The 14,078-nt window shown below is 40.4% G+C and overlaps 1 protein-coding gene across 5 annotated transcripts in view; it reads left to right on the plus strand.

Annotated features, from left to right (window-relative positions):
* Nucleotides 1-14,078, plus strand: part of LOC146524413 (neuroligin-3) — a 137,021-nt gene that overhangs the window by 43,481 nt on the left and 79,462 nt on the right. For all 5 annotated transcript variants that reach the window (XM_085133472.1, XM_085133480.1, XM_085133487.1 and 2 more), the window contains one exon: nucleotides 1,463-1,612. In XM_085133472.1, the coding sequence (XP_084989598.1) occupies nucleotides 1,463-1,612 (150 nt within the window). The remainder of the gene's footprint in view (nucleotides 1-1,462; nucleotides 1,613-14,078) is intronic.

Raw genomic sequence — 14,078 nt, forward strand, 5'->3', positions numbered from 1 at the left:
AACTTATTGCTTTGCTTTAAAATGTAACAGGGCCATGAATAACCAAGGGAATAATGTAAAAAGAAAAGAAAAGAAAAAAAGAAACAGGCTAAGTTCTCTTATAGAGGGTTACAAAAAAAAGGGTGTCTGAACAAAATGCATCTAAGTAGTTGTCTTCTGTGTTGAGCATGCTAATGTGTTGGGGTGCATAACGATGAGGAGCGCCTGCAGATTGATGCAGATTAGCCTGTTCAGGATGTGGTCTGCGATTAGCTGTTCTTGAGGATTTTGAATTTTGGCTCTCAGTCACCATAGCAACCAGAATACAATACCATCCTTTTAAATCCGAGCCCATTGCTTTCTTTCCTTTTTTTATTTCTCCTGCTCTTTTCTTAATATCCTTTCCATTTCTATCTGTACTCCTTTCCTTTTTTTTTCCTTCCTTCCTTATAGTCTCTGTGTTTTTCTTTCTCCCTCTCTGTTCCGATGTCATCCACACTTTTTGCACTCCTGCTCCTTCTCATTCTCACCATTCTCAGGGCTTGTGGGGGGGACAAAAAGAAAGGCAGGGAGTTGGACAGAGACGGGGAGAAGGCGGGAGAAAAAACAGGGAGAGAGACAGGGGAGAGTCTGTGAGTGAAAGTGATACAAAGCAAGGGAGGGGGAAGGCAAGAAGCTGCACCGAATGCAGGGGGGAGCACAAGTGAAAATGAGAGTTTCTTGTCTTGTCTCCCAGCTCTAGCTAGCCAGTCAGTAATTCAGTCTATTCCTCAGACAGAGGCTTTTTTCATCCCTCTACCTCTGGATGTGCTTTATCTGGCTGGAGTGTCGCTCCAGCTGGGTATCAAAAACTGCTCCAGGAATAAAATAAACAGCATTTTGCCAAAAGTGAAGCAGACATTTTAACTGCCTGCAATCCCAAGCAGGACTGTGCAAATAAATTGTGGCGGCATGATAGGCCTGTGTAAAAAGGAGGCGCAAGGTAGCATTGTGTAATTAGCCAGTGTGTTTTCCCTATCACTGTCAGGCCAGATTAGCCTTCTCCCTGCTTAGGAGATGTGTCAGAGTACCTCTCTCTTTATTCTCCCTAATGGCTTCCTACATGTCTATATTAGGAAGTGGGTCTGCCTCCTGGGAGTCAATGCAAAACCAAATACAAGCCTAATAGTTTGGTTTATATGAAGTAAATGACTCACCACGTTTTTAGATGAGATAGCTGATTGCTATAATAGAGCTGGACTGCAAAAAAAAAAGCGTGGACAGTCATTTGTTTCTCGTACAGCTGATATGAAAAGAATAATGCTTCCAGTTCCATTAGTAGGCCAGAAGACTGAATGAATACAGCTGGTATCTGGGAGGTGATCGTCAGCTTGTCTGTTTGTGACCACTATGTGCTATAACTTCTTTATCTGAATCTGCGCTGACCCTTGATCAGAGAGGATGGACGGCTTTGTGAATATGTTAATGATGGCCGCTCTTGCAGACATACGAGACACTGGGGCCAAGCCCGTGATGGTCTACATCCATGGAGGGTCCTACATGGAGGGGACAGGCAACATGATCGATGGGAGCGTGCTGGCCAGCTACGGAAATGTCATCGTTATCACTCTCAACTACCGCGTTGGAGTCCTCGGTAAGCATCCTTTCCTCTCTCTGTTTTTTTTTATTTCTTTCACCTTATTCTTCAAGGACATTTTCTGGGGCAGCTTTGCAGGGCACCTAGCTTAGAAGTAATGAGCTCTGCTGATTGCCACATACACTCTAAATAAGGCTGAGAGAGAGAGAGAAAAAAAAGCAGGACTGTAAATACATGGACTGGCTTGTTGATGTAGTGCTCATGTATCAAAATCACAGTAATTGAGTGTGCTGCATAATGTGGGTTTGTTGTTGTGACTGGGGTTTAGAATAAATTAAGAAATTATTGAAATGAAGTAGAAAAAAATGATAAGATGGGCGTGATGCTGGAAGGATAGAGGAGTGCGGAAGAGTGTGCTGGAGAGAAAGAGAGGTTCTCTCTGAGTTGCGGTTGGTTGCATTGACTCATGCAGCTGAATCCCCTTTCAGACACTTGTGCATGTGTGTGTATGTGTAAGCCTGTGTGTGTGTGTGTGTGTGTGAGAGAGAGAGAGAGAGTGAGAGAGGAAAGGGAGAAGCTGAGAAAGAAAGAGTGAGAGAGCAAAAAGGAGAGACAGAGAGCTCCATGGAAACAGCTGCAGCAACACAAAATGGAGTTTGTTAGTGCACTACCCGAGCTTTGTACCTTTTCCATCCATCTCTCTGACACAGTTGATTTCCCTCCTCACTTATTTTTTTTTTACATTTAGAGTGGATGTGGCCTGACTACAAACAATTTGAATATAAAATGAAATTTCCATGTTGCTGAATTTCTTTAGAATATTGCTTCAGATTTTATCGAACTTGTTGGCAGCTGTTAGCATAAAGGATATAGCCGCTTTATTCTGTGTTTCCTATTGTCAGTAAATCCCACGAAAAGACAAAAACCCAGTCTTCCTCAGTGCTTTCAGACTTCACTGCCCTATCAGTCCAAACCCAGTTGCTTCCAACATACTCTGAATATTTAAAAACATTTTATTTTCAGGCACAAACAAACCCGAGAAACTTAGTCACCACCAGTCAAAAGTGGCAAACATGCAAAAATACTGAAGAGAAATTGGAAAAATTATGGGGTGTTGGAACGAAGTGATTGAGCAATGCAGATAAACACCAAAAGCACAGTAAAACAGCAAAATCTAAAGATCGCTAACATTATACAACATTAGCAACCGTTGCCATTGCACACTGAGCTGGCCTGTAGCAGAGCACGTGATTGTATTTAGCTGAGCATTTTGTGTATTAGCTTTCGGAGATTAACTCACAAAAAAACAAAACTGTCCAATGAATTATCATAATAAATGCATGCAACTCAGGAGGAAATTGCTTGGTGAATGTATTTATAGTTAGAGAAGAACAATGTGCAATTATGGATAAGATGTGGATATAGGCATTATTCTGCTTTATTAGCATTTTGGCTCCAGAAGAGACTGTTTTCAGATGGTTGGGATGCTAGCCAATGCTAGCAGGCTTGGTTAGTGTTGGGTGTAACACATTCCAAACATTTTTCAGTAAGGCAATAATGTAACATTACTGTACTAAAATAAGTATTTACATTACAGTTACAATTAGGTATTACTTTCAGATTAAGGAAATACTCTATATTTATCTGTACACTGTGAATAGAAGGAAAAACCAATATATTTTTCTTTGTCTGCATGTTTGCGCTACAGTCAGCTGATTTCATCTTGTATACTGGGAGGAAGAAAACGGTGTAGCGATCTACAGCTTTTGAGAAGTGGAAATATAGACATTACTTTTATTTTTATTACACAAAAGGACAAAAGTGCTGTTGTGAAATGCAAACTGTGTCCGGGACGGAGTCAACTGCTACACTGCTAACACAACTGTGGCTCTCGGCAAGCATCTGCACAGACAGCATGCTAACACAAAGCTAGCAAAGAACCCAGAGTAAATGGTGAATAGACTGGGTTTTGTACAGCACTTTTCTACTCTACTCTACCACTCTAAGGACTTTGTACAACCTCTCATTCACTCAGTCACACAAACATTCATGGATTAAATGTGTGTGTGACTTTTTTCTTCATCTAAGTGCTTTCTATCTAAAATTCACATTTAAACTGAGTGTAGCTTTAGCAACACCTGAGCTCATCGGCCAGACCCTGAATTTGAACCGGTACCAAAGCCAGTGATGAGCAGTGAGGCTTGCAGCTTTGTCACCTCCATTTCCACCTGTATGTGTTTCTACAGTAGCATCACAGTGCCTTAAAAGCCTCTTTTTTTACTTTGTAAGTGTTGTGTTCATATGTAAAACCTAAAAGTGAGATCATCTGTGTCCTCCTTAGGATAGACATTTGCAGGATAGACTTTTAATTATGTGACAATGCCTTTCAGGTCAGTTTATGGAGTAACACCAAAGTACAGTAACAATAACATAAAGTAACAAAGTTGAGTGCAGTATTACTTTTATGAAAAGTAATAAGTAATGTATAATAAATTACTTTTTTTGAGTAACAACCCCAATTGCACAATGCAAAGTCATCCTTCATACATATTTGATATATAAATTGCTGGGTGGTCCAGATAGAGGCTAATCACGTAGATTAATGTATTTCTACTTTGGTAAACAATTTGCATCACACTGGTTTCTCCCATCCACTGCGATTCTCTCCTAAAGTGATGGACAACTGGAAATGAAGGGAGATATTACTGAGTCTGTTTGAGGGCAGCTGGAGCTGTACGATTCAACTAGTGTTCACTTTTTTCTCTTGTTTAAACAACTAGCAAATAAATCACCAGAAACGTCCCTACTTTATGGTAAGTTGTGAGAATATGTTACTGTAACTTGTTTATTGGTTGCACTAGTCCTTATACCCATGACTGCTAGGGCTGAATATTCACAGGTTGACACTGAATTAATGTGGTAAGGTGAGGTGAAACGAAACTTTGCTTCACTTTTGGTGTGAACGTACATTAAACTGTATGAGTGCATATGTACATATATGGTTACAGCCATAGATACCTTTGATTAGTGCTAAGAAACATTGACTTTCATTCTCCAAACTGAAGCACGGATCTCTTGAACACACTGTTAACATTTAAAAATTCACATCAAGACATGCTATCAGTCAGAAAATTAACATTTTAAAAATTCCACAGCCACCTGTGTAATGGTCAGAGAATCTGATCAAGTCTCTAATAGTGATACTTTCATTCAGACTGCATAATTTAAACTGTGGAAAGAAAAAAAAACTCCATCAGCAGCTCTTGAGGTTGTAACTTGGGAATGCCTATAACAGTTAACAGTTGTTGAAAAATGAACTCCTCCCAGCTCTACAACCTGTGATGAGCTGTCACATGTGATTTATTTTTCAAAAGGGCAACAGACATGTGGGATGAAAACGACTGAGCTACAGTACATCGTGATTTGGGTTGTCAGGCAAATAAATTGTTAGCAGGATCAATTCATGATTGCTCGTAGTAGCCTTCATGACACTTGTTTTCAACAGTAAAAGTATAGGATGTCACCGGTTTTATATATTAAAAAAAACTGTCTGCCTCACCTTGGTGCTCAAAGAATCCAACACATTAAGAGCAGGAGGGTGACTGCTTTATCCTCCAGGACATTGAGATGCTGAATCACAGAAACTGCATTCATCTTAGACTCTCTTTATGATGGAGATCACAGAGCTACGGCCTATCGATTTTATCATCAGGATTGCTCACCTTGAATACTGTGTGTTTTCCTCTGTCATTTTTTTCCCCAAGTATCATTTTGAGCATTGTAATCAGCCTTCGGGGTGGTAAGATAGTCAGAGGACTGGCTTAGCATGCTGCCTCATGCTCCTGCCCCTGGTTAAACCTGAGCACGTAAGCCCAATACAGATTCTTGTTCATATTTCTTTCATGGCACTTCAATTATGAGTCAGATGTTTCTTCTCTCACAGCCACATTTCAGTAAATGTCATTCTACATGTGTGCACACACACCCTTATACACCACATACAAATACTCGTGAGAACCCATGAGCACATTCGCACACATACTACTGGCCACATTAAAACACACACGCATGCACACACTATGAGTGCAGGCATTGGGACAAAGCAACAGCAACCCCCACACACATATACTGATGTTGTTTGGCAGCTTGCACAAACGCACACACACCAAAATGCAGTTCACAAAGCAGCTCTCTTGGTGAGCTCCCCAACAGCCATTCTGAGCAATGAGCGGAGAAGAAGCGATGCATGTAGTTGAGCGATAATGTCCATCACTGTAGCATGGCCTGATAATCTCCCTACGGTACGGCTTTAAACTGTTATTACAGACACACTCATATAAACCAAATAAAACCAGGGCCAGAGAGAAATCGCACCATGACAGACTAATTAAGACTATGCTGTCTGCATATATTCGGCCATAAAGTACAAATTGTAATACTCAGAGTGTGAGAATTCATAATTACATGATTTTATTTCTATTTGTTTCCATTTTTATATAGAAAATGAGTGTCGTTAACAGTGTCAGCCCTAATCTACCCTAAACTGTATTAAATGGAGGGGATTAACTGCTTGTTTTGAATACAGTGAACTGCAAGCTTTAACAGCTAGATAATATATGGTCATCTGACATGGGTGGGTGGGGGGAGTCTGTTCGAGCTGTGATAGGGCGAAAAGGCAGGGTACAGGTGGCGAGTGCATTGCAAGGCCAATACGTAGAGACAGGCAACCATCCTACGCCTACAGCCGTGGATTGGAGGTCTTTGAGCTGTGGGAGGAAGCCAGAGTACTCTGATAGAAAACGTGCAAACTCCACACAGAAAGGCTCCAGCCGGGCCTGTGTCTGCTCGTTGTGAGACGACTAAACCACCGCAACACCTATAAATGAAGAACAAATAAATCATTAAAACTGTCAATATTTGCTCTGTTAAAATTAAATAAAAAAAGAAAGCTGTTTAATTAGGCTGCTTAAAGGGATGAGCGAATTAGACGAGATGATTTTTAAAGTGAAAACAGACAAGGCAACTCAAAGTACAATTTCTGACACTAATACAGCTCTCCCTCTGTCCCTAGACAGCCTGAATAGTACATTAATAATGCAGTAAACACCTTTGAAATACACACAACAATCTGAATATTTAAATCGTTTTAGAGAGGGGAAAAAAATACACTTAAACTATTAGGCAACAACAGACACCACTAATGCGTCTGCTCAGAGGATTTCATTTAGAGGCGGAAAAACATTTTACTAGCAAGATTTCAATAAACTGAACAGCACCAAGCAATGTTAAATGTCAGTGATGAATGTTTTATTTATCCGTTCATCGATCCATCCATTTTCTGCTGCTTATCCGGGTCCGGGTGACAGGGGCAGGCGTCTAAGCAGAGATGTCCAGATACCACATCCTGCTCCTCCGCTTGTATACGTGAGGCATTCCCAAGCCAGCCAACAGACATAATCTTTCTGGCGTGTCATGTGTCTCCCTCCCTCAGGGGTCTCCACCCAGGAGGGCATGCCCTAAACACCTCACCTAGGGGGTGATCTGATGCCCGAACCACCTCAACCGGGAGCTCAGAGGAGCATTGGCTCTATTCTGCTTTGAATCGCTGAGCGTCTAAGACTGAGCACAGACACCTGGTTGTAAATGCGATCTTGTTGTTTTAATCATTACCAACTGTATAGCTTGTGACCATAGGAGTGACTCGGATTGCCTGGTGTCACTTTCATCTCCACAGTGGGTTCTGTCTTCCACTCAACCTGTCTGACAGTTTCCCCCTCTGCTCTGCCCCCACTTGTGAACAAGACTCGAGATAATTAATACTTTTGTGATGTTTTTTTTTTTCTTTAATTTCATTTTCTTTAGACCGTTTTTACTCAAATGGAGAAAAATTATTGAGAGATGCTCAGTGTGTCATGAAATTTAGATTAATGCATTTGGTGTTTTCCACAAGAGCGACCACAGTGGATTAAATGTGGTTTTATGATATGCAAATAGCTGCTGAAGTGAAACAGAAAAGAGAGAGAGAGAGAGAGAGAGAGAGAGAGAGAGAAAGAAACTGAGACTCAGGTGAAGTACTGGAAGAAGGAAGAGATGAACATGATGGAGGAGAGATGTACAGATTCATTTCAGATACCATGATGTGCTGAAGTGCCATCAAGCCCTTTCCAATTAAAGAGGAATCTTCTGAGCTTCCAGTGCTGTTCTCTCACCCCCCTGTAGCTATTAGCCCTACGCTGCTGTAATGGTAAATATTGCTTCAAAGGGTGGACCACAATACTTCTGAGGCCCCATTTTTAAACTTTTACGATTCAACCTTTTGCTGTTAAGATGACTGAGAAATAATTTCAGATTTAATCTTTAATTACACATTGACCCACGCGGTGCAATTATCGCCGGATGAGATAACGAGCGTGGAGTTTTACACTGTCCATGCTGTCCTGTTAGGGTTCATCACACTCGCTTGGGTCAGAGGCTCAAGGAGAGGACCCATGTTTGGATTTCTTCTCATTGATCTGTATTTGTGTGTGACAAAGAGAGAGAGAGAGACATGCGCGCGTGTGCCTCAAAATGCCCACGTGTATGTGTAGATTGGTTTTCGGAGAGGGGGTGTTGTGTGCATGTGGCGCACATGCACGTGTCGCGCGTGCACGTGCCTCGCGTGCACGTGCCTAGTTGCTGCTCCTCTCTAATGATGTGTAATGAGTCCCAGTCAGAGGGGAGTATCTTGTATCACTGCTCTTTACAAATATAATTACTCACTGGCTCTCCAGAGCATGTCAATTTCCCAGTCTGTTGGGGGTGGTGGTGGTGGGGTTGGTGGTGGTGGTGGTGGTGGTGGGGGGGCTTAATTACTAGTTTCCAAATGCATTAAAAATTAACAAAGGCCGCCTCTCATGCCAAAACCCAAGGTGAGATTCATCCTCTCGGCCGTATGCTCTGAAAAGGAGAACGGTCAAGTACGGTGCGTACTTGCAGACGCCTTTCACCTCTGACGGGGTTTATATGCGACCTTTGATTTCTATCTTCCATATCTCTGCCATCGCAGTCATTTTACTTCACAATCATCTCTGCTTTGGACTGTCACCTCTAGTGAAGTTATTTAGGCCTTCAAAACTATAGTTTTAGATACAATCACAATAACCTCAGCCTACAGCATGAGAGTATGTGAAAGCGCTCTCAGCACTGAGGCGGCAGTGTGGTGATTTAGCATTGATTTGCTGAATTGCCAGGGTTATTCTGTGTGTGGTAAGTGACTCTGTCTTTCTCTGTTATGTCCCTCTCCTAAACTAAAGATAGTGACTGTTGGTAATTCAGCCAGGGATTTGGGGAGCAGAGGATATTTGTGTCTGTGTGTGAACGATATTGCAGAGCAAAATATAGTCCATTGCACGAGTTTGTGTAGTCGTTTTTCATTACAGAATAACTGCTGAGCTCCACTGAGAGTTGTGAAGCACCCAGTGTGCTCATGGCCTTCTGACCCAAACACTGTACTCCGCTGGATGTTGATTCAGTAGTAATACTACACGATGTCATCTGAGCACTTCTTGTCTGTGCTATAAAAGCAGTGGCCCTTTTTTATACTCGCTGAAAGTACTTTGCAGCCACAAATGCTTCTCTAAGTGTTACATTGTTTATATATTTATTATTATACTGTATAATATCCATTTGCATATAAGATACATTGCGGCAACAGGCTTTGCAGTGGTTAACACTGTGTGCTCAGAAAAAAGAGGTCCTTGGTTGGCTGGAGCCTTTCTGCATGGAGTTTTCATGCACCAGGCTTAATCTCAAAGTCCAAAAACAGGCTTGTTAAGTTAAATGGTGATTCTAAATTGGCTGTAGATGTGGATGGCTCTCGCCGTTTGACAACCACACCTGCACCACCAACTCAACACAGCTAAGAAAATTAATAATTGCAGGATAAGATGCATTTTATAGTTTTATTGTATTGAAAAAGAGCTCTGTTTACAACGTTTATACAATGCCGAGCTGCTGACATTGTCGTGGGGTTTTAACAAGCGCAACGTATAATTAGTAACTGCAACTCCCTAATAAAATGTTGTGAAGTGAAAGTAAAACATACAGACAGATAGACAGCTATATTAAAGACATAAGCATAAAGACTACATTTGCATCTTGCAGAGGCTAAGATTGCATATTAGACCAATGCTGCTTCTGTGCTTCTTGGATGACTTTCCACTCAGTGAGCGGACGTGTAAAGTGATTAAGTGTAAGCAAAATAATCTGTATTTGCTTCAACAATTTTATTTTTGCTCTTTATGATTAAACAGAACCCTTATCATTATTTTTTAAACCTACTAGTTCATGTCGATTATATAATCCGTCTAGCCGCGTCTCATTTGTTACATTCCTCGTCTGGGACCCCGCCCCCTGGAAAAAAGAATCTTTCTGAGTTACTACGGAGTAAAACTCAACATGACAACCTCCTGTGTGGTTTATTGACTTAAAATAAACCCTTCCCATAACACGGGGCTCCCTCAGTACATGTTCCTAGTCTCAGTCATTTTGGTTAGCATCTGATATATGAGCTCAGCACAGAGGAGAGGAATTCTCCAACAGTAGGTGGAAGAAAAAGAGAAGGCAGAGTGAGTTCTTATTGTCTTTTGTTATCGGGAGGAGAGCTGAGATGGATATTTACTTGTTTTCATTGCCATTTGGATGAATCCATCCAAATTAAGCAGAGAACAAAAACATTTATTCATCCTATTAATGTCAGGGAGTGAGGGATTGAAGTAATGGTTTTCATGCTCCAGTATGCAGCAGCTTGTTGATGCTGCTCTCCTACAAATCACTGCCAGGAAATTAACTCTTAAGCCTCTCTTACTAGACACACTGCTACAAACGTCTGGCTTTTGCAAGAAAGGGCCAAGACGGGAGCCTATTGTTTCTCAGTGTTTTTCCAGAAGTTGTTTCCTCTGTAGCTTCAAACTTGAAAAATATTGATTAAAACTAAAAGGGGATCATGCTGAGCAGGACTGAAACCCACAGAAATAATGGCGCATTTATGTCAAACGGCATTTTCACAGCAGGACCGAGATTCTTCTTTGTGTGTGATGAGTTTGGAAGATACCGCAGCTCATTTAAATGTGTGATGTTATTAACTTTTTTTTTTTTTAATAAATTGCTTTTTGGTTGTGAGAAGGAAAAAAAAAAGTAATTTATTTCATTTGAAATATACATCCTAGGTTGAAGCACAGAATTGGGCTTTAATTGGTACATATTGCATGCAGGGTGTGTCATTTCCAAATGCTGCAGGCTTCCCTGATAAAAAAGATTTAGTCCATTGTTGAGGGAGGCGAACCAATCAAGGCTAATTTTGTTTTCGCACACTGATGCAGAGTCGAAAAGCCAAAACCTGCAAATGAATTTCCTCACACTTTTGCCTTTGTGAGGTATTTTTGCAGGAATGTAAAACCAGACAGACATGAAACAGTGTCTGTAGAACCACATGTGTAGCTTCAACCAGTCAAAGTGTCTTTTTTAATACACAGCAGACCGTTTTGCTCTTCAGCAGGAAAAGTGCGTGTGCAGTAGGTAGAACACAAATGAATTTATTTCATTTGGGATTTTTTTACAGGGCTGCTTTGAAAATGTTTGCATTGGAAGTCTGGCTTCCTATCGTGGCTTCCTGGGAACTATTTACAGTAAAGCATTTATTTTGTAGTAGCCATTGAAATGGAAATTAAATCTATTTTCTCTCTGTCTACATTACTGCATTACATTACTGATATCAGCTTCACTGTTAGCTCATCACCGTCCTGTTGTCCTGTTAAGGTGTAATAAGTTTGTAAAAATACAAATCTAAACATATTTGATTTCCTTAAAATCAATTTATTAGCAAAAGCAAAAGATGGCTTTTTTGTCTAGAAGATGTTAAGGTTGACAACAGTCATTTATCAAAAGCATTTTGGGGGAATGGCGACCTCCTGGTGAAGTTGTCAGATTACATTTAGTCATTTTTTTTTGCCAAATACAAAATGTACAAAAAAACGTTACACGAAGAACAGAATAATTGTTCAGCGTTACTTTGTATTGTTTCATTTTATTGTTGCTATCGACTGCACCCAGTTGGACAGCCCCCATTCCTTTATTTTGTAATGATCCCAAAGGCTGTAAGCGCATTCATCAAGCAGCCACTAACAACCACTCGTGCAGGGCTTGTGGAGATGATTGGCCTTTACTCTCTGTCACCTAACCTTTTAAAAACAAAAGCGTTAATTATGGCTGCTTATAAAACAAATATTCACATTGTTACATGCTAGTATAGAAAGTTACCTGGCTAATGTGGTATTTTTCAGGTTCTGAAAAGCAGGTCGAGTGCTGCATAATGAATAGAAAACCAAACCTGACATTCCTACCCTTTCCCATTGATAGTATTAGAATTATTTTGTCATGTTATTTCTGCATTGAAGTGTGAATAAGGTGGCACTTTGTTTTTTATTTTTTAGAAAAAAACTCTTTGAGTGCTAGTTTTGCAAACATGCGACTTACTCTTTTTTGTCGTACACGTGCACTCGAAAAATTAAAGGAACACTTTTTAATCAGAGTATATCAACAAGTCAATTCAACTTCTGTGATATTGATCTGGTGAGTTAAGTAGCAGAAGGGGTTGTTAATCAGTTTTAGCTGCTTTGGTGTTAATGGAATTAACAAAAACTATGACACCATCCCGAGAACAGCAATGCTTTTACAGGTGGAGTCCACTGTTTTGCATTTGGCAAGGGTCAGTGCCACTACTGGTAGCATGGGGCAAATCCGGAAGCCTACACAAGTTGTATAGGTAGTTGAACTCCTCTAGGACGGCACATCAATATGTGTCTTTGCTAGAAGGTTTGCTGTGTCTCCCAGTACAGTCTCAAAAGCATGGAGGAGATTCCAGGAGATAGCCATTTATTTTAAAAGAGCTGGACATGGCCTTGACCCATCAGCAGGACCAGTGTAAAATGATGTGGCATCGTTTTGTTTCTAACACATCATCCATCCTTTCTCAGTATCAATATCCAGCAGGATTTTTTTTCTCTCCATTGATATCCAATATGTTTCAAGGTGTTCAAGGTGTTCCAATATGCATTATCATTTTCACCTTTTGCATTTTTCTTGTTATGTACTTTATTTAAGTACCAATAGTTAACTACTCATTAACTAGATTTCTAACTTTGGTAGTTCATCCTATTCAGAGATGAAAGAGGTGGTAGTATCAACAACACACATCAAAGGTTCTTCTACACAGTACGGCGTTCGTGTCTAGCATTTCTGACAAGACATCAGTTTTACATGGAGGCACAAAACATGACAGTTTCCATGTTTCACATTGTACGACTTCTTTTCTTTCACATACAGCTGCTATCTGATAAATCTGACCACAGAAATAGTTTCTTTCTCCTTCTTCTTTTCACCTTTGGTCAACAAGTGTTTGACAGAGTTTTTTTTTAACTTTGCTTCAGAACCTTTGATTTTTGTCATTTTCAAATTAGCACTCTTGTGTTAAAGGGCATTTATTATTATTAGTCCTTTATTTATCCAGGTAAAAAATGTCATTGAGATTAAAAATCTCATTTTCAAGAGAGTCCTGGCATCATGGCAGGTCTCTCTGCCATGATGCCAGAGAGACCTTCATCCGAGCACAAATCGAAACAGGAACAACGCTCATTAAAGAGCTGGTGTATGATTAGCCTGCTTTCCAGAGCCTTTTATTTAAGTTGAACCAACAGGTCTGAGTCATTATAGTAGATTTGTATAAAGATGTACTACACTAGATTAACAAATACTGTGCGAACAAATGTTCTCTTACTGTTGTAACTGGAAATCAGATTCCTGATGTATTGTTAATGAGAGTTTGTCCTTTTTCTTCATCCCAGCACAAATCGAAACAGGAACAAAGCTCATTATGTTTCATAAGAATGACATTTCAGAAAACTGTGACATTAAGAAATCAATTTCTATGGTACAGTAATGCGTTTCACTATGCAAAACAACCTTTGCTGTAGCACTTTCCAGAGATGAAAACATGTTTAGATGATTGCAGCACTCTCGCCAAAACAGTAAATATGCATTACAAAGACATCAAAGAGCTAATTGCTTTCATCTGGTCAAGGGGTCCTCTGTAGCATCTCGTGTAAAAACGGAGCACTTCACCCAAAGATGGCAATATGAAGTGCACAGATGGAACAACGGTTCACTGGGAGAAAATGTCAACCTCGTGTCAGTCTTTGTGGTTGAGATGCTTTATTGCTGGAGGTTTGACCTTTTCTATTAGTAATGGAGCATGTTCTTCTTGAAGCTTTTATTTGCATCCTGAACACAGGTAAACATTATCCCCATTCTGTCTAGCAGCATTCAAAAATTAGAGTTTCTGCAGGCAGAGATTTGAGTGGTTTCTCAAAGACAGAAGACTAATGTTTACCGAGCTGCTATCTCACCCATTCTGACATGACATGGTAGAGCAACAAGAGATGACATTTCCATTTCCACTTCAGCACAATCTGGCCTAACACAGAATCAG

The sequence above is a fragment of the Neolamprologus multifasciatus genome, chromosome 2 (genome assembly GCF_963576455.1).
Source record: "Neolamprologus multifasciatus chromosome 2, fNeoMul1.2, whole genome shotgun sequence".
Lineage (NCBI taxonomy): Eukaryota > Metazoa > Chordata > Actinopteri > Cichliformes > Cichlidae > Neolamprologus > Neolamprologus multifasciatus.